We start from the raw sequence: 27,411 nt of genomic DNA on the forward strand, positions 1-27,411 counted from the left end.
GAGGGAGGCCCCCGATTTTGTGAAAACGCAGGGAGAGAACAGTGCAAATAATTTATTTCCGTCACTCAGCGTTTGAGGCTCACTCGCACCAACTGCACAATCCCGGGCCAACAGTCTGCCGGGGCTCAGAGCCCAATCGGGACCCAGGCTGGTCTCGGTTTCATCTCGCGACTTCCGACGGCACCAGCGGGTCGGCCTGGCTCAGGGCGAGCTGGTCCTTCTTCTCCTTCTGCAAGACCTGCTCCTCCCACAGCGCCTGGTCCACCTGATCGTCGGTGAGCACCACGGGCTTGAACTTCTCGTCGAAGAGCCGCTCGTTGGCCTCCGAGTGCAGCTGGTGGGGCCCGACGACGCGCAGACGTGCCGGCAGGTGCAAAAACTCGTCGTCGTTGATGTCGCAGTCGCGCATCCGGGCCCCCAGCACCCACCAGCGGCCCACGAAGCCCACATCCAGGATCCGGTCCGGGAAGTCGACCCAGCGGGGCTGCAGGTAGCGGCAGCGAGCCTGGTAGAGGCTGGCCTGGGCGTCGAAGGGCGCCTCGTACACCAGCGAGCAGAGGCCCAGGCTCACGTGACGCAGGCAGCCGCGACCCCGCAACCAGAGCAGCCGTTGCACGAACGCCTCCGAATCGCGGTTGCGCGTGGCGGGCGCCAGCAGCAGGAGGGTCCCCGACGCGTCGAGCAGCGCCTCCTCAAAGGCCGCCTGGCTCGGCGCGAGGGCGCAGCAAGCCGCCGCGCCACCCAGCAGCCCCACGTACACGGCCGCCCGCACGGGTCGGGCCCTCGCCGCCGCCGCCGCGTCCCCGCAGGCCTCAGCGTAGTCCCGGAGCAGCACGCGGACCCAGGCGCCTGAGGGGAGAGAAGCGCGATGGGGGCGGTCCGGCCGCTGCGGCCGCCCACCCCGCCGCCTCCCGCCGCGACTCACCCAACCGAGCCCACACGCCGGGCTTTGCGGCCGCAGTGTCACCAGTCTCTCCGCGGCTTCGGAGCCAGAATCTCTTCAGAACGGCCGCCGCCATTGTCTTCCGGCTTTGCGTGCGTACTCCGAAGAGAAACGCAAGGTAGGCGAAGCAGAAGGCCCGGGGAGTCTCTTCTGCGCAAGCGTCAACACTGCCGGAAGTGGCTTCCCATCGGAAGAGAGTAGAATACGGACCGACGCCGGATGTTGCTGTCAGATCGGAGTACGGTCGTCTGTGGCTGGCAGGCTGGTTGCGCAGGCGCAGAGAGCCCAGGCCCCACCGGTTGAGGTAGCCGCAGGTGAGGGGTCAGTGGGTGCACCTGTGGGGCGGGAGCGACGAGTTCACGCCCCGGTGGGTGCCGTTAGCCGCCAGACCGGGCTCGGGGCTGAGGCTAGCCTCCAGGAGGGGCCCCGAGAGAGGTCGGGGGCGGGCCTGATTGGCCTCTGTCCTCAGAGCGGGATGCGGTGACGGCCCTGAGCGACCATGGCAGCGGCAGACGAGCTGGCCTTCCACGGTGAGTGCATCCGCGACCGGGCCCGAATCCTGCTCCCTCCGCTGGCCGGAACCTCCCATCCAGGTTCCAACTCAGATCTAACCCGAACCCCAGTCAGCTGTGAACCCCGACCCAGGCATGAAACCCATCCCTAACTCGAATCCCGCACCCGCCCTAAACTCAGGCCTCAAACCCGAGCCTCTACCTCATTCCAGAATCAGCCCTCAGTTGCGGGCCCATGTTAGAAGGGAGGGGACACACCTCCTTCCCACTCACCAGAGCTGAGGAAGACGTGCCCTGAGTTGGGGGTGAACACCCAGGTGGTCACGGTTAGCGTTGGCCCCCAGATGAGCAGTGGGCATAAACCAAATTGTTTCGCTTGTTTTTGATAAATTTATTTATTTATTTATCTTGGTTGCGTTGGGTCTTCGTTGCTGCGCGCAGGCTTTCTCTAGTTGCGGCGAGCGGGGGCTACTCTTCGCTGCGGTGCGCAGGCGTCTCATTGCGGTGGCTTCTCTTGTTGCAGAGCACGGGCTCTAGGCGCGTGGGCTTCAGTAGTTGTGGCTCGCGGGCTCAGTGGTTGTGGCGCACAGGCTTAGTTGCTCCGCGGCATGTGGGATCTCCCCGTACCAGGGATCAAACCCGTGTCCGCTGCATTGGCAGGCGGATTCTTAACCGCTGCGCCACCGGGGAAGCCCCGAAACCAAGTTGTCTTGACTCCCAAATACGCCTGTGTCCCATACGCCTTTTCGACAGAGTTCGAGGAAGCTACTAACCTGCTGGCCCAGACCCCAAATGAGGCCACCACCAGAGGTGATCAGCTGGTCCCCCAGCGGCACGTGGCTGTGGCCATGGACTCAGGTGGCAGCTACGGAGCTGAGGACGAGGTGGAGGAGAGTGACAAGACCGCGGTGAGTCCCATAAGTCCCCGTGCCCTGCCTCTTGTCCCTACCACCCACCCCTGCCATCCCCCCCCAGCGCTGAAAGCCTGCACTCTGCAGCTCCTACAGGAGGAGAAGCAGCAGCCTGGTTTCTGGACCTTTGGCTACTATCAGAGCTTCTTTGACGTGGACACCGCACAGGTCAGGCCGGGAAAGCTGGTGGGATGGGATTTGGAGTCACGCTTGGGGTTCAGCCACTAGTCACCGAGCACTTCTTGTGCACCAGGCCCTGGGCAAGTGCTGGCAATATGCACCTGGGAGAACAAGAGCTCCTACCCAGGCTGGTAGGTGTGACTGTGTGCACTGCAGGGATGTGGCGTGACCGGGACTCTTGGGAACACGGGGGACACAGGTGATATGGTGGGTTAGGGAAGGGCCCACTGGAGGAGGTGAGGAATTTGCTGAGGCTTAGAGGAGAAGGTAGACCTAGCCAGGCAGAGTGGAGGGAAGCATAAGTATGTTCCAGGCACAGGGAACAGCATATGCGGAGGACCAAAGGTGAGAGAAGGCACACACTACTGCAGAGGCTACCTGTCACTCAGGCTGGAGAGTGAGGTGGGGGACTGGCGGAGAGAAGCCAGATCACCAAGGGCCTCACGAGCTATGTTAAGGAGTCTGGGTTTTATCCTAAGGGTGCTGGGGAGTCATGGAAGGGTTTAGAGCAGGAGAGGCTTGAGTAGCATGGAACATGGATCGGAGGCCCCAGGCCAGGGTGGGAGATGGTAATAAACCAGGGCTGCGGAGTAGGGAACACGTTGGGAGAGATGGGGGAAGGAGAACGCCCAGGACTAGGCCTTGTTGATGACGGTTAATGGGGTGGGGGGAGAGAGCAAAAAGGGGAGTCCGGGGCAGCCAAGCTGGAGGAGGAGGAAGCAAAGCAGAAGATGGCAGGCCCTGAAGCGTCCTTCAGAGTGGTGGGACGCTGGGGTATTGCGTGGGGGCTGCCCGGGGAAGGGGCGGGCTCCAGGCCATAGGAAGACAGGAGCCCCTTCTGGCAGAGTGTAGAGAGAGGAGGTGGGAGGTCAGCAGGGAAGGAGCCCCTAAGGAGCTTGACCCCTCTCCTCCTGGGTGGTGAAGAGCCCCAGGCGGGCTTCCATCCTAGGCCCCGGCCTTGTCCCCCAGGTCCTGGACCGGATCAAAGGCTCGCTGCTGCCCCGGCCCGGCCACAACTTTGTACGGCACCATCTGCGGAATCGGCCAGACCTGTATGGTGAGTGAGGTCGTGCGTTCAGTTCATTCGATTATTCATTGAACAAATGTGGACTGACTGCCAGGCCCCAGTATACAGCTGAGAGCAAAGCAGAATCACTCATGGAGAGCGTGAAACTTACACTCTGTTCAGGGAGATAGAGCCAAATGAGGCTGCAGAGGGCGTTGTGGCTAGGAGGAGAAGCACAGGGTTTAGAGGATGGGAACTGCGATTTCGCACGGGTTGGTCAGGGAAGATCCCTCTGAGGAGGGTGAGAGAATGAGCCTGGTTGGTGTCAGGGCGAGGTGTGGGGAGACCCCGGGGAAGAACATTACAGAAGTGGGATGTGGTGGAAACAGGCCTGAACTGCAGGGCAGCACTGTCATTGGACTGGAGTGAGCTGCCAGGAGGCCACAGAGGTGACAGGACAGGTCACACAGGACTCCTATGCTGTGGTGAGAAGGGATCTTAGTTAAGTGTCCTTAGGTGCTCTGGGCCCGGGGCGGGAGCGGGGTGGGGGGGAGGGCAGAAGCTGGGAGACCAGGGAGGAGGTGACTGCTGAGGTCCAGCATGGGATGATGGGCCTGGCCTGGGGTGGAGAGAGCCGGGTGTTGGATTCTGGCATACGTCAAAGATGAAGCCAACACGTCAGATGTGGGGTGGAAGGAGAGGCGATAAGGAGGCTCCGGAGTTTTTGGCTGGACTACCAGAAAGCAGGAGTTGCTATTTACTGATGCGGAAAGGCGGGCAGTGTGGTGGGGTGGAGTGGGAACGTTGAATAGGAGCCGCAGGTTCAGGGCAGAGGCCCAGACTTGAGACATTTGGGGGTTGTCGGCACAGAGGTGGCATAAGGCCCTGAGGTTGAACGAGATCACACAAGGGGTGAATGAACGCAGAGAAGAGGTTTGAAGACTGGGCCCCGGGCCGGCTCCCCGCTGTTAAAGAGCTCAGGGAGTCAAAAAGGTTGAGGAGTTGCCAGTGAGATGAGACAAAAGCAAAAACGTAAAGTCCTGGGAACCACGTGGGGCGTGTTTCCAGAAGGAGGGCGTCAGCTACGTCAAAGGCCATCAAGAGGCCAAGAACGATGAGTGCTGGGCGCCAGCACTGGATTCAGCCGCCAGTTTGTCGCTGGTGTGACGCCGGGTCGATGAGTGGGGTCGATGGGGTGGAGGGGTGGAGGCAGCCCGGAGCCTGGGAAGAGGCTGGGACAAGATGGGACAAGTCACCTGTCCTGGGAGCTCCCACCCTGGGACCCTGACCGTGCCCCGCCCGCAGGCCCCTTCTGGATCTGTGCCACACTGGCCTTCGTCTTGGCCGTCACCGGCAACCTGACCCTGGTGCTGGCCCAGAGGAGGGATCCCTCCATCCACTACAGCCCTCAGTTCCACAAAGGTAAGCGAAGTGGGCAAGGCCTGGTACCTGGCGGGTGGGGGCGGGGGTGGTGCCGTGGCCCGGGGGCGATTACCTGCCTTGCCCACAGTGACCGTGGCCGGCACCGCCATCTACTGCTACGCGTGGCTCGTGCCGCTGGCGCTGTGGGGCTTCCTGCAGTGGCGCAAGGGTGTCCGGGAGCGCATGGGGCCTTACACCTTCCTGGAGACGGTGTGCGTCTACGGCTACTCCCTCTTTGTCTTCATCCCCACTGTGGTGAGTGGGGCGCAGGGACGGGTGGGCCCCGGGCGCCACGGGGACAACCTGGTAGCCAGCTGCCTGTGTCGTGCCCAGGTCCTGTGGCTCATCCCTGTCCCCTGGCTGCAGTGGCTCTCCGGGGCCCTGGCCCTGGCCCTGTCAGCCGCGGGCCTGGTGTTCACCCTGTGGCCCGTCGTCCGTGAGGACAGCCGGCTGGCGGCTGTGCTGCTGCTGTCCGTGGTGGTGCTGCTGCACGCCCTCCTGGCCACGGGCTGTAAGGTACCCGGCTGCGGGGGTCACAGGCTGGGCCTGGGGTCGGGCGTTGGCTTGCTGCCTCTGACGCTGACCCAGGGCGCTCTCGGTTCAGTTTTACTTCTTCCAGCCGCTGCCTCCGGAGCCCGCGGCACCTCCCCACCAGGCCACATCTCAGCCCCCGACCGTACTACTGTCACCGCCCCCGCCAAGGTCCGCAGCAGCCTAGGAAGGCTGGAGCCCGCAGGTGAGGAACTGTTTCCGGCTGTGGCTGAGGGGGTCTCCGGCCCCCATCCCAAGGTTAGAAGTCATGGGGCCACTCCTAGGAGTTTCTCTCTTTCAGGCCCAACATAAGGGGGCGCCTCTGCCTGCCCTGCCCCCCAGACGGTGACTGAAGGCTCCCCTGAGACCTCGAGATGATTTTGCTACTTTCCAGACTTTTCTTACAAAGCAAACACTTTTATTTTCTATGCAAAGGTGATTCAGAGAATTTATATAAAGGCGGGAGAGGGGCAGAGCAGGGAGCTTCCAGGGCAGCCATTGCCCCACAGGCCACCTGCCAGGACGGGCGGGCAGCGCAGGGGGCCACCCCAGCCTCGGCTGTGCCTGCTCTTCCTGGGGGACCCAGTTAGTGGGCCTTGGGCCTAGCCTGAGCTCCACCACATCCGAGTTTGGGGTGTTAGAAACGGGGAGCAGAAGTAGAAGAAAATTGCCTGTGCTGAAACGTACATTTCCTTCTTTATTGGGTTTTTTTTTTTTTTTTTCTTTTCTTTTTTTCTTTTTTTGGAGAGGTCCCTGCAAGGCCCCTTCCCAGGCTGGGGAGGGACCAAAATGCCATCATAGTAGTAGGGACTGGAGCATCTACAAATACTGAAGGGGATACACAGGCCTAACGTTAGCTACAAGGAAAAAGGATGCCTTCCACGACAGACCCTTGAGGTTTCTGTGTCTGCTCAAGCGGCTGACAGTGACCCTTCCCTCCAGGCCCAGGGCCCACGGGGCCACCTGTTCTAGCTCTTGGTGTGGGACCTGCAGGGGCTCAGGGACAGGACAGCAGCAAGTGGCAGGGGCCGAGGACGGAGGGCCTTCCCGACAGCCGGGTGGGTTGTACATTCAAGTGTGAGGTGAACCCTTTGGTGGGAGGGGGCCGAGGGGCTCCAGAGGCCTGGCCCCGCCCCATCCTGAAGACTCGGCAGGGCTGCCCCTCGCCACCGAGCCTCTGAGTTGGGGAGAGGGGCTGCTGGCTCGGCCCGGCCGGCCTGATGTCTCGGAGGGTCTGTGGATTGACACTGGTTCTTTTCGTAAAAAAATAAAATTAAAAAAAGCAGCATGTCACGCCCATTGTGACCAAGGCCTGGTAGTTGAAGGGGAGGCCCCGCCTGGCCAGGACTGCCTTCCCACTGGAGATAGGCAGGGGGCAGGCCTGAGGGGCCAGGGGATGGGGTGGGGGGGCGGGCGGCAGCTGCTCCCCTCCCTCCCTGCCAGGCCTGCAGCTGTCAGGCCCGGACACACCTGTTACAGAAGATTTCAAACCGAGGTCAGGGTGGAGAGGGCAGGAGCGGGTAACAGGGCTCCCACGACACGATCGTGTGTAAAATATGGCAGCGACACGCGCTCAGGGCCAAGATGTGGGCGGGCAGCGGGCTGGGGGCGGCGGCAACATCGTGTAAAAAAGTGTTCAAGTTCCCGTAGCAAAGAGGGCTGTGAGCGGGTGTTTGGGCTTCTCCGGTACAAGGGTGAGAGCCACCCGGGTGGAGGGGTTTGGGCAGGGTCTTCATTTGGTTTCCTGGTGCTGTCAGTCCGTTCCACGCCAGAGGGGCCTAGCTCCCGTAGTGCATGGTGTTGGTTGGGATGGACATGGGCGAGGCCATCGAGATGGCGGGGCCGCCCATGGTGAACTGGCTGTTGACCGCGTAGTGGGCACTGGAGCTGCCGCCGCTGCTGCCCTGGGCGCCGGAGGACCCTGTGGGGCGGGGTGTGGGCACTGAGGGGCCAGCTCTGCCCCCTCGCCCGCCCAGACCCACGGCAGAGTCAGAGAGAGAGAGCGCAGGCGAGAGGGCAGGCGGGCGCCCGGCGGTGGGCACCCTCACACCCGCGGGACCCTGCTCCCCCCGCCCACCGTTACCTTGGACAATCCCCGTGCTCATTATGGAGCCCATCCGGGAGTGGGTGTGATTGACAATCCCCGTGTTGGCTGCGCAGCAAGAGGAAGGAAGGAAGGAAAGGAGATGGCGTCACCGCCCCCAGCCCGCCTGGCCCACGTGCCCGGCGTAGTGGGTGCTCACACTCGGGTGTGGGGAGGGTGGGCGTGGCGCTGGCAGAGCGAGACAGAGAGGAACGGCGCGGGGGACCTCAGCCCCCAGGAAGAAGAAAAGGGGGTGAGGCCGAAGGCCTGAGCTCGCCCCCAGCGCGCCCACCCCCCACCCCGTGCGCTCACCTAAAGGAATCAGGTTGTTATGGCCCACGCTGGAGCCGCCGGCGATAACACTGCTCAGGTCGTAGGCGGTCGGCATCCCTGTGCCGGGGAGGGAGATGTCAGGGGCGGCGGGCAGTGTCCTGGGCAGGGAATCGAGGGGCCAGAACTGCCAGCGTTTACTCAGGAAGCACCGCAGGTGTGTCCAGGAAGTGACGACGCTGGCACCCGCCCCACCCACACGCGGGCCTGCTCACCAGCCACGGCCATCCCGCTGCTGAGGTTGTAGGTGCTGCCGGTGTTCCACATGTTCTCCGAGGGGGACGTGTAGTGGGAGCCAGGCGGCGGGGAGGGCGTCGTGCCTGTGTATCTGCGGCAGAGACGGACCGGTCGACAGGGCTGAGGGGCTGCAGGCAAGGAGGGGCACGCCCCCTCCCACTGCATGCAGGCCAAGGGCCCATCCTACCTGAAGAAGGGGTTTTTCAGATCCAGGAGGTTACTGGATTTGGAGCCTGTCTGGTCTACCTGGGCCACAATACTGATGTCGTAGCTCTGTCTGTAGAGAAGGCAGGAGGGGCCAGCCATGAGCCGGCTGCGTGGATGGACTGGACCCCTGCCTCCCCCGGCCCCGGCCAGCAGCTCGCACCTTTTGTTGGCAATAAGCAGACATGTCCCTGAGAGCGTGTCCCCGGCCTTGGCGAACAGTGGTGACTGGAACAGGCACCGGACCTGGTACCAGTGGGTCAGGGGCTCCGTCGGGGCCGTGGACAGCCACACGGTCATTCTGCCAAGCAGGAAGAGGCACGCGTTTGCCTGGGCTGCGGCCCCCACCTTGTGCACCCTGAGCTCTCCCCAGGCATCTGTGCCCCGCCACCCAGGGGTCCCCTGGGGCCCTGGAGCCGAGACAGCCTGGCTGTCCAGGAAGTTAACACATAGCCCCACAGCCATGGGGCACCCACTCACCCTGACATACATGCCAAGAGACACAGTCAGGTCCCGTGAAGAACAGTCACTCAGAACAGGGTAGACACCCACCCTGCCACAGCAGCCTACTGCGTGAAGGCCAGCGCCCACTGCCTTTGGAAGAAACAGTGGAACCCAGAGGAGTCGGGTCCTGCCCTCGCGGCCCCAGTTCATCATCTGAGCCAGCCAGGCCTGGGCTTCCCAACTGCAGGCAAGTCCCTGGGGCCAGGGGCAGGGGCCACCTGCTCTGCCCTGTTACACTCACATGGAGCCAATGAAAGCGACGTCAAACCAGAAAGCCAGACCGTGAACCAGCCCGGAATGCAGCATGTGGAATTTGAATGGGATTTCTATCCTGAAAGGCAAAGGGCAGTGATTGCTGGGGAAGCTGAACAGGGGCTGCCAGGAGAGAAGAGGGGTATCCGGGTGTTGAGTCTCGAGGGCCCTGCCCGCCTGCCCTGGGAGGAGAATTCTGCCTGAGGGAGCCGGCTGCGGCCTTGACCTCTGGCAGGAGCCAGGCCCAGGAGGACGGGGCATGGGTGCCGGTACCTGTGCAAATCTCCTTCTTTGGCTTCTAAGAAGTTCACCGTGTACTTGACAGACTTGGCCATCAGGATCCGGATGTCAAATGTGTCCTGGGAGAGATCAGAGATGTGACCTGACTTCAGGCACGGGGTGAAGTCCTGAGTCTGGCTGCGGCCTCTAGGCCATTCAGCTAAAACCAGTTTGCCCTTCTCAGACATGCTGGGGGAGGAGGAATTGGTACAACACAATGGAGGGCAATTAGGTGACAGCTCGCAAAATGACAACCATTCATCTGCATTAAAGACTTGGCAGTTCCACTTCTGGGATTTTAACCTACAGATCTATGTGCACATGTACAAACTTACACATGGAGTTACAGATTGCCTATAGTAGCGACACGCTGGAAACCATCTAATGAAACGAGTGATGGCCCAACAATAAAAGATTATGTACATGAAAAAGAATGAAGAGGCTGTTTATGATGGGGAAAGATCTCCAAGATAAACTGTTAAACAAGTTCACACACGCACACAAAAAAAACCAAGTTAGAGAACTGTGCACTGACGTCCACTCCCAGCCATGATGGAGATTTCTTATCAGACTAACACTCCTGCCAAGAACTATATGAACTGAATAAAAAACAAAGGAAAAAAAACCCCAGTTGTCTGAAATCACTGGAGAGCGACCACAGCAGCCACAGCTTTGGGGCCAAGATCCGAGAGAGAGAGAGAGAGAGAGAGAGATGCTTTTCGACCTGTGCCTTTCCCCTTGGGATGGGGCCTTTCAGCAGCCTCCCTGGGTGGGGAAAGCAAAATGGGGACTCGGGATTACCAAGGCAGCCGGCACTCAAGGGGCCAAAATGCTAAAGAAAACGGAAATGTGGAAATTTGAGGTGGACGTTCTGCACGTGATTTCACTTCACGGCGTTTGCCAATTCCTGAGCTACATGTGGGATGGGGGTAGGGAAATCAAGCAGAAAGCTGCTTCTATGAGATTAAAAAGCTAATGAAAGGTTCAGCACCATGTTGATGCTGGGAGGCTGGAACAAGGGGCCCTGTGAACCACCAGGCTCACCAAGACCATGAAGACTATGCCCTAAAGCAGCGGTTCTCAAAATGTGGTCCCTTCCAGAGCACCCTCAAGGTCAAAACTATTTTCACGATATAACACTGTTTTCTGCCCTTTTCATTCATTCAGTCACCTGTGATACCACAACAGATTGAATGCAGAAGCAGAATCCAACTGTCTTCTGCTAAGCCAGCCATTAAAGAGATTTGCAAATTTAAAATGTTGCTAATTCTTGCTGGAAAGTTTTGCAAAATAGTTTTCTTTTTAAAAATGCTATTTATGTTAACATGTAATGGGTTATTATTGTTATCCTTAAATTAACTAATGTGTATTTTTAAATTTCTTGGGTTTAGTTTTTAATGTCAATAGATACTGACAGTACATCATTCAATACAATGCACACAAAATTTCTTTGGTAGCCTCCATTTTTGAGAATGTAAAAGGGTCCTGAGACGAAACTGTTTGAGAACTGCTGCCTTACAGGGAAGCCGGACGATATACCAGTTAAGCAGAGTCTGAAAAGCAACCTCCAAATGTCTTAAATGCCTCATAGGACCAAGGTAATCTGTCATTATGGCTGCTTGCCTGAACAAAAACGAATCCTTGGAAAGAAAAACATCATCCAGAGCTTCTATAATTTTTCATTCTGGCATTCAATGACCAGGCATACCAAGAGACAGAACCAAAGTACCAAAAACCAAGAGAAGAAAAAACAGAAATACAGTTACCACTTATCCAGATACTAAAAGTGATCAGAGACTTAGAATTAACATGTTTAAGGGAAAAAGGTGAACAAATTTCACAGAGAACTGAAATAATAAAAAATAAGCAAAATGAAACTCTAGAACTGAAATTTTAGAAAACCAAGGGGGGAGGAGGGGTTGGATGGGCAGTCAAAAGGAACTACAAACTTCTAGTTATAAGTAAGTACTAGGGGTGGAATGTACACCATGATAAATATAATTAACTCTGCTGTACGTTATACATGCAAGTTGTTAGGAGAGTAAATCCTAAAAGTTCTCATCACAAAAAAAAATTTTTTTCCCAAAAACAAAAAAGAAATTCAGATTAGACATAGTGATGAGAGGATTGGAACTAGGAGATGGATAAGGAGAAAACATGAAAATTATGCAGTTGGGATAGAAAAGTATAAGTATAGAAAAGAGTATAAGAATCATCTGAGAAATGGTGAAAAGGTCTAATGTATACATAATCAGAGTTCCAAAAGAAGAAAGAGAATGGGGCAGAGGTAGTGTTTAGAGATGCTGGGCTTCCCTGGTGGTGCAGTGGTTAATTAAAAGTCCTCCTGCCAACGCAGGGGACGTGGGTTCAAGCCCTGGTCTGGGAAGATCCCACATGCCGCGGAGCAACTTAAGCCCGTGCGCCACAACTACTGAGCCCATGAGGCACAACTACTGAAACCCTGCACACCTAGAGCCCATGCTCTGCAACGAGAGAAGCCAGCACACTGCAATGAAGGGTAGCCCCTGCTCACTGCGACTACAGAAAGCCCACGTGCAGCAACAAAGACCCAATGCAGCCAAAAATTAATAAACTAATTTAATTAATTAAGAAAAAAAAAGAGAGAGAGATGCTGCCCTAGAGTCTCCCAAAACTAGTGAAAGACAATCAAGAGGGGGAAAAATAATATATACCTTATTAAAACAAAAGCAAGAAAAGAGTTAAAAAGAAACAATAGGAAAAATAGAAAAATAGTAAAATGATACATTTATAGCCATAAAGACCTGTAATCACATTAAATATAAATGGTCTAAATATTCTAATTAAAAGACAAAAATCTGTCAATCTGGTTAAAAAACAAAACCCAAATATATGATATTTACATGAGGTAAACCTTAAGTAATAAGGTTATAAAAAGGCTGAAAGTAGAAGGATGGAAATATGTATCCTATAAAGATTAACCAAAGAGAGCCTGAGTAGCTAAACTATCGTCAGAAAAAAATAGACTGTAAGGACTTCCATGGTGGCACGGTGGTTAAGAATTCACCTGCCAGCGCAGGGGACACGGGTTCGAGCCCTGGGCCAGGAAGATCCCACGTGCCGTGGAGCAACTAAGCCCGTGCGCCACAACTACTGAGCCCGTGCGCTCTAGAGCCCGTGCTCTGCAACAAGAGAAGCCACCGAGATGAGGAGCCCGCGCACCGCAACGAAGAATAGCCCCCGCCCGCTGCAACTAGATAAAGCCCGCGCACAGCAAAGAAGACCCAACGCAGCCATAAATAAATAAACTAAAAAAAAAAGACTGTAAGGCAAGAAGTACTACTAGAGATAAAAAAGACACTTGTTATAGTGACAAAAGGATCAATCCAACAGGAAGATATAAAAATAATCCTAAACCTGTATGCACCTAATAACGGTAATGTCAAAAAAAAAATAAGGCAGAAACTATCAGAACTAAATGGAAAAATAAATCTACAATCAGCAATAGATAGGAAAAGCAGACCAAAAAAAACATTACAGATAGAGAAGACTTGACCAACATGATTAACAAATGTGACCAAATTGATATTAATATAACAATGTACACAACAAGTGATTGGTATACATTTTTCTCAAGTACAGAGGGAACATAAACCAAGAGAGACCACATACTGGGCATAAAGCAGCTCTCAACGACCTTTCAAAGGACCAAAATCATACAGTGTATATCCTCTGAACACAGACAAACTAAGACAGAACAATATATTGATTATGCTATACTTTGAAAGGAAAAAAGGTTAAATATATGTATATTTGTATATGCACATTTAGATATAAGACTTCTAGAAGAATACACAACAAAGACTGTTTGCCTATAGGAAAAAGAACTGTGTGGCTGGAGATGGAAGTAGGGAGGCTTTCCACTTTTATACTTCTTTGATTTTTGAATCATGGGTCTATACATCAGTTCAAAAATCTCAATAATTAAAATTAATCAAATAAAATCAGTTCACCAAGGATCAATTCATCTAATGACAGTAAACACGTTACTGCATGCTTACTATGTGCTAAGCACTCTACATGCATTGCTACTTAGTTCCCAACATCCCTGTGTGAGAGCTCCGTGCAGGGGCAGAAGCTCAGAGAGCAACGGTGGCCTGCCTAGTGCTGCACAGCTTGCATAAGGCCTTACAGGAAAGCCAATGCCCCTCTCCTGTCACCCCAGAGGAGGGCCATGCCCCGTGCTACTGTGGTAGTGAGTGCCCTGGGTGCCCCCACTCACCACCACAGGCTGCCGGAAATACTCGTCCACCGCAGCACCTCGGAGAGCTGACAGGTCCACTCCATGGAAGGATGGCTGGTACCTGCAGAAAGCCCCCGCCCCCCCATGGCAAGGTCACCAGCAGCAGGACACAGTTGGGGCAGCCTGCCTTCTCTCCCAGCTGGCCCTCATCCAGCCCAAGTCTTTTAGGTCCTACTGAGGATAAGGAATAAGAGAAAGGTGGGGCCATCCCTGAGAAGGCAGGACACCCAGGGGCACACTCACCAGAAGTTGGCCTTGGTGAACTGCTCCATGTAGAGCTGTTCATCCGTGAAGGGTGCGAGGTGGACATCACCAATGGTGGGGAACATGTTTCCTGGGAGTGGGGGCAGGGAGCGGTGCTGGCGTCAGGGTGGGACATCCAGCAGGGCCTGGCAGAGCCTCCAAAGGGCCCCAGGACCCCAGCTCTGGGCCTTCCCAGCCTCTCGCTCATCATTCACTCATTCATGCACTCAGGCAACGAAGAGATACTGAGCACCTACTCTGCCAGCGGCCACTGAATACTTGACATGCACCTCCTCACTAAACCTGTACAGCTAGCCAGGGAGGCAGGAGGGCCTGGCCTCAAGTCCCATTACAAGGGCTGGGAGACAGGAAAGCACCTGCCAGAGCCTCAGGGGTAAGTAAGCAGTGCCTGGGGTGTGGCCAGGCCTCCAAGGGCCCTGCTCCGTCAGCCAGACAGTGTCTCTCGGATAGGCGTGCAGCAGGGAAAGCAAAGGAAAGTGCTGTGGACAGAGCAAGGGTGAGCCCCAGGCTATGGCGTCACGGGGCCCAGCTGAATCCCCACCACAGGACCGCCCAGGCTCTGGCAGGCAGGGTGGACCACTTGCATGGCCTGAAATGGGAGGGGGACTCAAGGAACAGACAGATGAGTCAGAGCCAGTGGCAAGGAGAGCCAGGGCTCAGGAGGCCCCGCCTACTTCAAGAGTCTAGGGCCCCAAGTCACCTGGCCTCCAGATGTGGGCCTCCCTCCCTCCCTCCCTCTTATTCCAGGGGAGAGTCCCTGAGGTGCTGGGAATCTGCCTTCTCAAGCCTTCCTTCAGCTGCAGCCACTGGGGTGGGGAAGGGAGGGGGGCTCACTGGCCCAGAGGCCACAAGCCAGGCCCCCTGCCCAGGAGGAGCCCATCAGCCCCCCGGAGCATCATGGAAAAGTGCCCCCAGCCCTGAAGGCACCTAAAACTGTGCAGCTGCGGGGGGGGTTCCCTTAATCCCCCGAAAGAGCTTCCTGAGATGGAATGAAGCCACACTCATGCAGGCTGAAGGGGAAGAGGTTAGCCCCAGGCCTGATCCTGGATAGGCTGCTTGACCAGTGGGGTGAGTGTGCAGCTGCCCACCGGAGCCTGACTCCTGTCTGTCCTTCCGTCCCATAAAGAGGAGCCCACACCCTGCTGGGGCTGCTGCTCACCACCACCCCCGACTCCCACCGCCCCCCCGAACCCACCGCCCAGCTAGCTTGGCCCATCAACAGGGCAGAGCATGAGAGCAGGTCTAGGACAAGCCTTGGGGCAGCCTGGCTTCCCACACACCTGGATCGCAGGACAGAGCTGTGGGGAATGGCAGCCACCTCCTACCTCCCACCTCCCAGAGTGGAGCCTGAGGCAGGCCCAGGCAGGCCCTTCCCCACAGACCAACTCCTCCCCTGCCCTCCACGGGGCCCGCAAGTGCACGGGCCTCCCGTGCTCTACCCTGGCGGGGGTCGTCTTGTACCACACGCACACACACACACAGCCCCTTTCCCGTACAGAAATACTGAGAACGTGCCCAGAACTGAGCAGAGAAACGGACACGTCGGCAGATGTTCAGGGCCACGCACAGACCAGACCACCAGTGACACAGATGGGCAGGTGTCAACAGTGACCCAATGACCCCAGAGCACAGACAGGCAGGTAGTGACACAGACAGGAGACCACAGACATCAGCTGCCCCCCAGTGCACAAGAACCCCCATCCCACTCACACACACACACACCCCACCCCATGGTGATGAGCGCAGGAGCCCGTCAGGCTGAGGGCAAGGTCTACAGCGCTAGGAATGAAGACGACAGGGCAGTTCCTCGGGGAAGGTGCCGGCCACAGAACATGTCCTGCTCCGACCACAGCCCAGCCAGACACTGTCCCCCATGGGCCATGAGATGCCAGAGGCAGCCCAGTGGCTCTCCGCGGGCCTGAGGGGAGCCCCTCCGTACCCTGACCGAGCAGGCCGGGCAAGTGGACACGTGGCCTCGTTTGGGGCCCAGCCAGCTGAGGTCAGGTCCGGGTAGGGAGCGGGGGTGAAGGCCCAGATGCCTTCTGTACCCCAGGCCGCCAGCTCAGGCCAGTGGGGAGCTGAACCACACCCGTGCTGACTAAGCGGCAGCCAGGGGCTCTCTGAAGGGGCCCCCGGGGGCGCACCCCTGGCCTCGGGCCCAGGGAACGCCCACCCAGGCAGTGGCCCGCGCCGGCAGGGACACTCACCCCCAGGCCTCAGGTACTTCTTGGCGTGGAGGTAGCTCTCGAGCATGCGCTCGTTGAAGAGCATGTAGCCCATGGGCTCCGAGATGATGATGTCCACCTGCTCGGGGAGCGAGACCTCCTCCACCTTCCCGGGGATGACCACGATGCGGTCCGTGAGGTTGTTACTTTTCACCAAGACCTGAGGGCGGGTGAGCCACAGGGGTCACGGGGGTCCTCGCGGGGGAGGGCCTCCGTCCACACTCGGCCACCAGATTCCCCTCTGCCTCCCTGTCGGGTCGCCCCTCCTGCAGCTCCGCAGCCTCCTGATGTCACCTTGGGGACGAGGACAAGTAGGCCTTGCTACAGCCGCCAAAGCTAAACCTGGACACACCTTCCGACCCAGCGATTCCAGTGCTAGGAATCTGCCCTACAGACGTAACCTCACATGGAGAGGGGACACGTGTACAGGGGATTCGGTGCAGCATTTGTGCTCCAGACTGAGAAGCAGCCTCAGTGTCAGTTACAGCCTGTGTCTCAGCACACAGTGGTCCGTCCAGGCAAAGGGATGCTCTGCAACCACTAGAAAGAGTGAGGAAGCTCTTGACATGACGACGCAGACATATCCCAGATGTATCGTAGAGAGAGCAGAGCCAGGTGCAAGACGGTGGCGTGTACATTCGTGTGGGAGCTGGCGGGTGGAGAAGCCCATGCGGGCTCACGGAGTGGCTCTGGGGAGCTTCCACATCCGTCTCTCTCCCTCCAGTGGGGGGGGATCTAGGTGGTTGGGAGCCAGAGGTGGGGGAGGGAAGCATCCTCACTGTTTACCTTTGTAGCTTTTAGGTTTTAAACTTTGTGATGAGGGCTTCAGTGCCAGAAAAGCATCAACCGACAAAATGAAATCCTGTCGTCATCCACCTCTCAAGTGGGGCTCAGAGAGGTGGGCGGCTTGCCCCGGGCCGAGATCCCACCCTGGTCTGTGTGACTGCACAGTCCAGACCCTGAAGCACCAGGCCATCAAGCCCCTGAAGACCCCAAATCACCCCTGAACCCACTGGGCCACCACCCGTCATGGAAGGGAGACTACCTCAGGCCCAGCAAGCCCCTCCCCCTGAAACCACTCAGTTTCAGGGACAAGAGACCAAAGTAGAGAATGACATTCCCAGGCTCCCCTGGACCCAGGGGTCAGGTCTCCTGGGGGCTCCCAGCAGGGCTGGCTTCCCCAGGCTGGAGCAGGCACAGAGCTGGGGCACGGAGACAGGTTGGGCCCCCGAGGGCCACTGACCTCGGCGTGCTGGGCCATGGTGCTGGCTTCCACCGCGTAGATCTTCCTCGCTCCAGCCTGGGCGGCGAAAAACGACAGGATCCCAGAGCCGCAGCCGACGTCAAGAACAACCTGAGGGAGGAGGGCGCGGTGAGGACAAATTAGTGGTAAAGTGACGTGATCGTAAAGATGTGTGTGTCACGGGGCGCCCCCTCCCCGCAGACCCACCCACGGAGCACGCTCTCCGCCCTGTGGCCTGCTTCCCCTCTACACGGCCAGCTGCCCACGAGGGTGCTTTCTGAGAGCCACAGGAGCCTGCAGTTTGGATCCAAAGGTGGTAGAGTGGGACTTCTGAGGACAGCTAGGATGTTAAGACCAGGACACACTCTCAGACCCGATTCAAGAAGGAATGGTGTGCGCGGTCTATGCAGCACGTGGGAATGAGTGCTCACTAGGTAAGGACACCTCTGAGCCCCGCAGCAGAACCACTGAGACGCAGGGCTGACTGGCCAGGGCCACGCGGCCAGCAGGAGGAGGGCGGCCTCCCACCCCAGGCCCCACAGGGCAACCCCGCAACCTGGGAAGAGCCCCGGGGAAAGCTCCCAGTCGGGTGCCCTCTCCAGGGCTGCTGGGCCCCAGAGCACAGGCTCTGGGAGGAGTCCCGGCTAGTGTGTGGTAGACTGTCCCACACTCTGGACTCGTCTGACTGCTTCCGCGCACAAGCGGAATCAGGATAAACGTTTCTGGTGCACGGGTGCTAAAGGAGACCTGCTCTGGGCACGGCGGTGGGGCACAGGGCGAGCGCCCAGCAGGGGCGCTGGTGCTGTCGGGTGGCAGGGCCTCAGGTGCCTCTCAGAGCTCTAGATGAACTAGGAAATGGATCTGCGTCCTGGGAGAGCTGGAAGAGGCTTTGCTGAAAGGACACGGGCTTCCCGGGCCCCAAGCACTGCCCCAACGCTGCCCACGCCAGCCGTCAGGGCACAGGGATGGCCGCTGTGTCGAGGATGACTCCTTCCCAGCCTGTGGGGCTCAGGCCCTGGGACCGGGAGGCTCAGTCACCTGAGGGGATTCTCAGCAATGCTGGGGGAGGGCATCACCAAGGCGCCAGATGAAATAGATCCACGTGGATCATGTGGAGAGTCCCCTAGATATGTCGAGAAGACCACAAGCTTTCATGTGGTTAAAAAGGAAAAACAAACTCTAGGCCATGGGAGGAAGAGAACAGAGTAAAATTTCACCTCCGAATATATATACTCTGGTCTCTTTTTAATCACGAGTATATAGTTGATCCTCGAACAACGCGGGAGTCAGGGAGGACGCCAACCCCACCACCCGGTAGAAAATCCGAGTATAACCATACAGGTGGCCCGCCATATCTACGGGTCTGCAGCCGTAGATTCAGCCAACTGTGGATCGTGTAGCACAGTTGCTCATATCTATTGAAACCAGTCTGCATGTAAGTGGACCAGTGCAGTTCAAACCCATGCTGTTCAAGGGTCAACTGCTCACTACTTGGTAACAGCAAAAAGATTTTAAAAGGAACTAGGGAAGTGACTAGATTACACTACATCCACGTAACTTAACAGTACATGCCAAGACACAACATTAAGTGGGGGAAAAGTATTTTGCAGGAAGTGAATGTAGAATACAGTCCTATTTTGTATATCTGTATTTTAAAAAGATTATAACCCTAAACTATATATGCTGGTATACGCATGGGGAAAATTTTGGAAGAAGAGAGCTTTACTGTTGGCAGTGGTCATTCTGGAGGGAAATGACAGAGGCCTTTCATGCCCATCTGATACACACTGGGCTTCTACAAAAAGTAGATTTTGCTTTTGCAATCTGAAAAAATTAAAGATAAAAATCAATGAACAAAGGGGGGGGAAAAAAAAAAAAAAAGAGGCTACTGAGCCAGTGAGGCGGGCACGGAGCCTGAGGGAGAGGGAGGAAGGCAGCAGGGTGGATGCAGCCGGCCCCGCTCACCTTGTCCTTGAAGTCCGTGTGGTTCTGCAGGATCGCGCGCTGGTAAGTGCCTGTCCGCACGTAGTCCTGCATCATGTTCTGCTGCTGGGACAGGTAGCCATAAAACTGGAACAGAGACATGCCAATGGCACAGGGCACGCAGCAGACAGATGGCCGAGGCCCTGGCCGACCCTGTGGCAGAGAAGGGTCCACTTCGGGCAGAGATCTCCCTGGGGAGGCCGCACCCCCTCTGCTGGCCTGGACTCCCCGGCTACCTGCTCCAGTAGAGGGAGCTGGAAGCTAGAGGCAGCCCCCAGGGAGGACACCACCACCGTCACCGTGGCCAAAGGACACAGTTGGTTGATACCTGGTCCTGGAAGCAACCCAGGAGAACTGAGGATATGCCACACGCAGGATTCTGGGATCAAGGGCCACCTGCCCCATCTTAGGGGCCCCAAAGAAGTGGAGGAGTGGATCAAACAGAACCCTAGAACTCAGAGCGCCAGGCAGGTGAGGTGCTGTGGGGTCTCTTTGTAAGACAACAGGCGATCGGGAGGCAGCGTGGCACCTGGGCAGGGGCACAGGCTTTGGCATCAGGCAGACCTGGCTTCCCATCTTGGCTCTGTTGCATAATAGCTGTGTGACTTGGAGCAAGTCACTTAACCTCTCTGAGCCTCAGTTTTCTCATCTGTAAAATGGGGACAACAATAGTACTTACCTCCTAGAGTTGTTGGGAGGGTTCAAGTGCTTCCGTACGTGTCAAAGCGCTGGGGCCAGTGGCTGGCATGCCCTACGTGTTCAGGACACTGTAACTATGCTATCATTACTCAAAATGCCTGTGGACCTGAGCTTCACCTGCACTCAAATCCTTCCAGCAACCCTCGTAGGCAGGCACTGGCATCTCTGTTTCACAGATGAGGAAACTGAGGCCCAGCAAGCGGAGGAAACCTGCCCAAGGTTACTCAGCGAGTAAGGGGCAGAGCCAGGACATGAACCCGGGTGGGCCTGCCCTGTGCCGCGCGGCCTCTGGGGGCCACCGGGGGCAGCAGCCTGGCCCAGGCAGTATGTACCCACCTGGAAATACTGCACAGCAGAGGACTCCTCCGTGCGCTCACTGAACACCGACCGCTCCAGGGTGTGGCCCCGGCAGGTTTTCAGGATGTTATAGAAGGAACAGAAATCTGGAAGGGGGAAGCCAGGTCATGTGTGGCCGGCTCAGGGGTGGCGGGCTCTGTCTAGGCGTGCACCCCGACTTTTCTACCTTGAGCGTGAGTGATCTGAAACCGCCCCCGCACACATACACATACACACAAATGTGGAAGAGCAAGGACAAGAAGAAGGGCAGCCAAGCCTGCCTCCTGGTGACTGGCACGGGAGAAGGCAGGTGCCAGGGGCGAGCGTGCTCTACGCGGCTGGCGCTGCTTCGCCAAAGGGCAGCTTGGCCAACCTTCGAAGGATGACCCGGCCGTCAAGTCTCTGGGACTCGCCCCAGCAGATACCCGTGGGTCCACCCACAGCTCACGGCAGTGTCTGTGGGTGGCAAGTGGACACAGGGATGCCACCCCAGTGTCCGGTCAGAGGGGACTGGATGGACCCCAGTGGACACTGAGAAGCACATGACAGAACCAGTCACCCGGGGTCTGCAGGACCAGATGTTACGTGGCAAATGAACTATGTTTATGAACACAGACCACTAAGTTGCATCAAGAGAAAGAAGCAAAACAAAACCGTGAAGACAGATAGGATGGTGGGGGCCAGGGGCTGGAGGGGACAGGGAGGGGGAGGGGGAGCTAGTGTTTAACGGGAACAGGGCTTCAGTTTAGGAACATGAAAATGGATGATGGAGATGGCTGCACAACAACGTGAATGTGTTTTAATACCTCTGGAACCTGGACACTTGAAAATGGTTGATGGTAAATTTTACGTTAGGCGTATTTTAACACAATTAACTAAAAGACAGGACTTCCCTGGTGGCGCAGTAGTTAAGAATCCGCCTGCCAATGCAGGGGACACAGGTTCGATCCCTGATCCGGGAAGATCCCACGTGCCGTGGAGCAACTAAGCCCGTGCGCCACAACTACTGAGCCTGCGCACCACAACTACTGAGCCCTCGCGCCACAGCTACTGAGCCCATGCACCTAGAGCCTGTGCTCTGCAACAAGAGAAGCCACCGCAATGAGAAGCCCGCGCACTGCAATGAAGAGCAGCCCCCGCTCACCACAACTAGAGAAAGCCCACGTGAAGCAATGAAGACCCAATGCAGCCAAAAATAAATTAAAAAAAAAAAAAGACACCTAAAAGACAATATCTTAAAAATATACAGTTTGGGAAGATAAAACAGTTCTGGAGCTGGATGGTGGTGATGGTTGCACAATATGAATATACTTAATACCACTGAAATGTACACTCAAAAAGGGTTATTAACATGGTAGAATTGTTGCTATGTACACTTGACCACAATTTAAGAAACTGATAGGACTGAAAGGAAAAAAAATCAGAATATAACTATCCGTGAAGCAGAAGAAGACGAGGCGGATCTAAAACATCAACTCTTAATGATAACCCCGGTGGTGTTTCTGTAACTTATTTTTTTAAACATTGAATTGGGATTGATTTTGTATAAAGAAGGAAACGGAATGTGGAGCTCCTGGCGGGAGGTGGTCAGCCATCTGGCTGCTTTCTCCCAGCCCGGCGTCTCTCAGCTCTGAAGCCAGGCCACTTGAGGGCGGGCAGTCCTGAGGGTCTGGGCTGGGGGAGCCTCCTCTCTCCATCAGGGGCACTGAGACAAGTAAGAGGGCTCTGGGGTTGCTGGGGGCAGCCGTGGGCAGGCGGCCTCTCCATCCTGGGCTCTCCTGCCCCAGCCCCTGCGCCGACCACCAGGCCCACTGACTTCAGCTCTGCAGGGACCAAGTCCGGTTGCTGGACCCTTCGAGGGGTCTCCAGCCCAGGGCGGCTCACCACCTCCACTGCTGACCCCCACCCAGAGCCACCAGCAGCACTCGCCTGGGGCTCCGCAAGCTCTGCTCGTGTGTCCCCCGGATGGGTCTGCTTAGAACCCTCCAGAGTCTCCTCTGCGCTCGGAACAAAGCCTCTGCCAACCTCAGGACCTTGTCTCACCCCATCCACTGCTGCGGGAGGGCTGGGCCCCTGACCCCCATCTGACTGGCTCCTCCAAGAGGCCTGGGGTGTGGGCAGGTCAGGACAGGCCTCTCAGAGGAGGGGACATATAAGCAGAGCCCAGAAGGACCCAAAGGAGCCGGCGAGGTCTGGGGCAGAGTGTCCAGGCAGCGAGCACGTACTCTTACCGTGGACATATTTCCATTTGGGAATATTTCTGATGTTGGCGGGTCATTCGCTGGGTCAGATGAACGGGCTATGATTTACCCGGGCTCCAGTCCCCCCGCCCGCCACGGCTGAGAGCCTAAGCCCCCTGGCTCTGGGCGCTCCGTGTGCTGCTGGGACAGAAGGGAGACGTACCGCTGGGCGTGGCGAACTGGATGAGGACGCTGTTGCAGCCCAGGGTGATGATGAAGGACTGCTTGCCCACACGGCTGCACTCCGTCTCCCGGGACACCGAGCACTTGAACACACAGACGTCTTCATCTGCGAGAGGAGGGAGGCGGGCATGAGCCGCCAGGTCCCGGGGCCACCTCCCCCCCCCCACTCACGGCACCCCAGATTCTTCCAGGGTGCCCCAACACCCGCCCCACGAGCGCTGCCATGTGCTCTGCCTGCCCAGCCTACGCTGAGGACGAGGCGCTGGCTGATCAGCATCCCCAGCGGGGATACAGGATGCAGTCTGTCCAGCAGGAGAGGACAGTTGTCCACAGGGCAACCGGGGCTGAGGTGGGGGGACAGGGAGTCGCCAGGCACTGGGGGGCCCAGGGGGGGCACCTGTGCCAGGACGTTCCCTCACGGAGCACCTGCTGGTGCCAGACCCCCTGTCGCTCCTGGGCACTGAGGTGGGAAGACACAGGGGAGAGAAGGGCAAGTCTGGCAGGCTCAGAGGGTCACGGGAACCCAGCAGGCAGCCCAGGCCCAGCTGAGGGAGTCGGGCCTTCAGCCACCAGCCCCTCCGTGTCACATGGGGGCGTCATCGGCCTTCAGAGCTGAGCAGGGGTGTGCGAGGGTCAAGAAAGAAATGCCACTGGCGCCTCTGCTTCCTCCCGCTGAGCCCCTTCCTTCTTGCATGTATTTTGAGCGTGGCCACAGGAGCCTGACGGCCCGTGTTCGTGCCCCGCCTACTCCACTTAGTGTGTCACCAGGGCAGGTCTGAGTCCTCAGTTTTCTCATCTGTCAAGTGGGACTAACGGTGGGGCAGGGGTCGGGCCCAACACACGCATACAGGAAGCACTGCACCCCCACGCCCGCCACTACTACTGTTACTAGTCATTCACTCAACAAGCATGGGGCACCCCACCTCAGCCGAACCGTGAGACACGGCATCACCAGGAGACAAACTGACCCGATGCTGTAGCCCGGATGTAGGGCAGCGGGACAGACACCCTGGTCCCATCAAGAGGGGACAACAGACAGTGCCAGATCACAGGGCCGTCTGCAAGACAACTTCCCTGGTTGCCTCAAAACGGTCAAAGTCAGGAAAGGCAAAAATTGCTGGGAAGTATTCCGGAGTGAAGGAGACTAAAGAGACGTGACCGTCAAACGCCAGGTGTGGTCCTGGACTGCAGCCTAATGAACACCGTTCAACAGCTACAAAGGACACGTGGGGAAATGTGTGGACTGCAGGAGCCACAACTTTAAATGATCTAGATGTGACAGGAGCATTATTCTGCAGAAGAATGTTCTTATTATTGGAAGATACATATGGAAGGAAAGTGAATTCTTGTGATGTCTGCAACTTGCTTTCAAGTGGTTCACCAAATCAACAACAACGACAAAATATATTTATAGAGAGAAGCATGAGTACAAATGTGCAAAGTGTTCCCAATCACCCTCATAACAGCCAAAACAATCTTGAAAAAAAAAAACAAAGCTGGAAGACTCACACTCCCCGATTTCAAAACCCACTACGAAGGTATGGTAATCAAAACAGAATAGTACTGGCAAATGGAGAGACATATACATCAACAGAATTAGAGTCCAGAATAAACCCTATGTTTATAGTCAATTGATTTTTTTGTTTGTTTGTTTTTTATTTTTTGGCCATGCCTCACAGCACGTGGGATCTTCGTTCCCTAACCAGGGATCGAACCCATGCCCCCTGCCTTGGAAGCACAGATTCTTAACCACTGGACCGCCAGGGAAGTCCCGTATAGTCCATTGATTTTTAACAAGGGTCCTGAGAACATTCAAGGGGCAGAAAATAGTCTCTTCAACAAATGGTGCTGGGACAACTGGGTCTCCCTGTACAAGAGAATGAAGCTGGACTCCTACCCTCACACCATATATAAAACCTGACTCAAATTAATCAATGACCTAAACATAAGAGTGAAAGCTATAAAACTCCTAGGAGAAAGCAGAGGGGTAAATCTCTGAGACCTTGGATTTGGCAATGGACTCCTAGATATGACACCAAAAGCAAGAGTATCAAAAGAAAAACTACATAAACCGGACTTCATCAAAATTATAAACTTTTTGGGGAATTCCCTGGCGGTCCAGTGGTTAGGACTCGGTGCTTTCACTGCCAGGGGCCCAGGTTCGCTCCCTGGTTGGGGAACTAAGATCCCGCGAGCCATGCGGCACGGCCAAAAAAAAAAAAAATTTTTAAATAAAGTTTTTGCATCAAAGGACAGTATCAAAAAAGCGAAACGACAACTTACAGAACGGAAGAAGATATTTACAAATCATATACCTGATAAGGATCTATTGTCCAGAATATATAAAGAACTCTTAACAACAAAAATATAACCCAATTCAAAAATGGGCAAAGGACTTGAAGAGATGTTTCTCCAAAGGTATACAAATGACCAGCGTGTGAAAAGGTGCACGTCATCATTAGTCTTTAGGGACCTGAAACTCAAACCCACAATTAGATACCACTGCACACCCGGCAGGATGGCCGTAATTTTAAACAAAAAAGGGGGAAATAACAAGTGCTGGCGAGAAATTGAATCCCTCAGACCCTGCTGGTGGGAACTTAAAATGGTACAGCCGCACAGAATTACCATTTGACTCAGCGATCCCACTTGTAGGTATATACCCCAAAGAATTGAAAGCTGGTATCCAAATGAATACTTGATGCAAATATTCAAAGTGTTACTACTCAAAACAGCCAAAAAGTAGAAACAACTCAGATGTCCATCAACTGATGACTGGATAAACAAAATGTGGTCCATCCATACAATGGAATATTACTCAGCCATAAAAAGAAATGAAGTCCCAACCCACTGATGAACCTCAGAAACATTATGCCGAGTGACAGAAGCCAGACATAAAAGGTCACAGGTATATGATCCCATTTATACGGAACATCCAGAACCAGTAAATTCGTAGAGACTGAAAACAAAATTCGTGGTTGCCACGGGCTGAGGGTGGGAGAATGGGGAATGACTGCTTAATGGAAACAAGGTTTTCTCTTTGGATGATGAAAATATTTTGGAAATAGAGGTGATGGTTACCTGATACTGTGAGTGCGCTAAATGCCACTCAATTGTTTTATGCTATGTGAATTTTATCTCAAAAGAAAAAGAAAAATGTTCCCAATGGGTGAATCTGGATATGAAGGGCCTACGGGTGTCCGCTGGGCCCCTTGCTCTCCCCTTTTTTAGTCTGAGCCCTAAGCCTGGGCCACAGCCTGGGTTTCTGCCAGACGACCTCCCACCTCTGGAGCCAGGTGCCACCTCCTGGAGGGAGGGGGGAGCAGGGCACAGGCAGCCTCCTGACAGCGGGCAGGAGGGAAGAGTGGATTGGGAGGCCAGCCCCAGGCTCACAGCCACGCCGCACTCACAGGGGACCCAAGACAAGGTGCTCCCAAGTCCAGCTATAAATGGGTCTCAGGAAGGGACCCGAAACCTTGACGTGGTACCCATGCCCACTCCTGGGGCAGAAAATAAAGCCGATCTGTCAGCTACTCCTGTGTGGCAGCGAGCAGACCAGGGAGGGCCTGTTTACAAAGTAGCCTGGCAACCCGACCAGCTGCCCTAGGCAGCGCCTGCAACCTGGCGCCAGGCAGGCGACCACAAGGACCTGTGGCTAAGGGAAGCTTGGCCGCATCCAGAGGCTCGGGCCAGGGAAGCCAGGGCTAAGGGCAACCTGAGCTGTCCCATCACAGGTGGGACCACCAAAGCCCATGGTGCCAGCACTTTGTATAAGTCACACCAGTCCCTGGCACACAGGGGATGCTAGGTAAATATCTGACACACCAAAAAGAATTTTTTAAAAAGCCGGACCAGGCTCCTACCTCTTTTAAAGACGCAGGAGAAGTCCAAGCTCTCGGACTGGCAGTCAAGGACCTCCGCTCCCCAGCCCCTTCCCCTGGCCACACTCAGCGCCCCAGCCCCCAGTGGGCAGGGCTCCGCACCTTTGGGCGATCGCCGTTCCCCTCTCCCCCCCCCACTGGGAGGGGCCCCCAGGACAGTGGGCAGAGGTGGTGGCGCTGGGCCTATCCCAGCCAGGTGGTGCAGCCTGCCTCCTGGGCCCCAGGGGAGGGGTTCCTGGGAGAGGGCTTCTCTCCCCTGGTCACACCAGGCGGCACATTCGGGGGCTGTTGCGTGCACACGGCCCGGAGAGGTGGGGACAGGAAGCGGGAGAGGGGCTGGCAGACTGCCGCGTCGCTCTAACTGGGGGCGACCACAAAGGGGGCTGCAGGCCCGGAGGCTGTGCTGGGTTCCCCCCGCAGCCAGGTCGGGCAGAGCCGGTGTCCGTCTTCCCCGCAGTGATGGGACGGGAGGGCTGAGTGGCGAACAGGCTCCGCAGAGGCTCACCCAAGACGGGCTCTGAACGGGAAACGAACTCGGCCCAAGGAGTATTAGTCATGCCACAGCCATCACAAACGTGTCCACCCTGCTCCTGGACCCGGCCTGCCGCCCCGGGCTGGCCTCCCAGCCACCACACTGCAAAGTCTGTCCCGCCCAGGCTCTGGGGCCAGGGGACGAGGGGC

The 27,411-nt window shown here is 56.4% G+C and overlaps 3 protein-coding genes across 10 annotated transcripts in view; 1 reads left to right on the top strand and 2 right to left on the bottom strand.

The window, feature by feature from the left end:
• Nucleotides 1-37: 37 nt before the first annotated feature.
• TIMM29 (translocase of inner mitochondrial membrane 29) lies at nt 38-1,030 on the bottom strand. The gene is made up of 2 exons (XM_068536969.1): nt 926-1,030; nt 38-849 (listed from the first exon to the last, which is right to left on the bottom strand). The coding sequence occupies exons 1-2, from the start codon at nt 1,017-1,019 to the stop codon at nt 161-163; spliced, it is 783 nt and encodes a 260-aa protein (XP_068393070.1). The 5' UTR covers nt 1,020-1,030; the 3' UTR covers nt 38-160.
• A 126-nt stretch (nt 1,031-1,156) lies between these two features.
• On the top strand, nt 1,157-6,802 carry YIPF2 (Yip1 domain family member 2). Of its 8 annotated transcripts, none has more exons than XM_068536974.1 (10): nt 1,157-1,247; nt 1,413-1,473; nt 2,209-2,363; nt 2,454-2,534; nt 3,516-3,603; nt 4,858-4,974; nt 5,063-5,229; nt 5,308-5,490; nt 5,579-5,710; nt 5,807-6,802. In XM_068536974.1, exons 2-9 carry the CDS (start codon nt 1,443-1,445, stop codon nt 5,690-5,692), a joined length of 936 nt encoding a protein of 311 aa, XP_068393075.1. In that variant the 5' UTR covers nt 1,157-1,247; nt 1,413-1,442; the 3' UTR covers nt 5,693-5,710; nt 5,807-6,802. The 8 variants fall into 8 exon arrangements, 7 of the variants coding, with proteins under 7 accessions (XP_068393075.1, XP_068393074.1, XP_068393076.1 ...); XM_068536973.1 differs by having other exon boundaries at nt 1,164-1,257; XM_068536975.1 differs by adding an exon at nt 2,620-2,677 and having other exon boundaries at nt 1,180-1,473.
• Nucleotides 5,902-27,411, bottom strand: part of CARM1 (coactivator associated arginine methyltransferase 1) — a 41,736-nt gene continuing 20,226 nt past the window's right edge. The window contains exons 2-15 of the mRNA XM_068536972.1: nt 22,830-22,955; nt 20,427-20,533; nt 19,374-19,478; nt 17,409-17,519; nt 16,148-16,325; nt 13,920-14,010; nt 13,656-13,737; nt 9,389-9,474; nt 9,105-9,194; nt 8,523-8,660; nt 8,343-8,432; nt 8,134-8,246; nt 7,901-7,978; nt 5,902-7,657 (exon numbers count right to left, since the gene is read on the bottom strand). Of these exons, the coding sequence (XP_068393073.1) occupies nt 7,284-7,657; nt 7,901-7,978; nt 8,134-8,246; nt 8,343-8,432; nt 8,523-8,660; nt 9,105-9,194; nt 9,389-9,474; nt 13,656-13,737; nt 13,920-14,010; nt 16,148-16,325; nt 17,409-17,519; nt 19,374-19,478; nt 20,427-20,533; nt 22,830-22,955 (1,769 nt within the window). The 3' untranslated portion in view covers nt 5,902-7,283. The remainder of the gene's footprint in view (nt 7,658-7,900; nt 7,979-8,133; nt 8,247-8,342; nt 8,433-8,522; nt 8,661-9,104; nt 9,195-9,388; nt 9,475-13,655; nt 13,738-13,919; nt 14,011-16,147; nt 16,326-17,408; nt 17,520-19,373; nt 19,479-20,426; nt 20,534-22,829; nt 22,956-27,411) is intronic.

Source organism: Eschrichtius robustus, chromosome 2 (genome assembly GCF_028021215.1).
Source record: "Eschrichtius robustus isolate mEscRob2 chromosome 2, mEscRob2.pri, whole genome shotgun sequence".
NCBI classification, from domain to species: Eukaryota; Metazoa; Chordata; class Mammalia; order Artiodactyla; family Eschrichtiidae; genus Eschrichtius; species Eschrichtius robustus.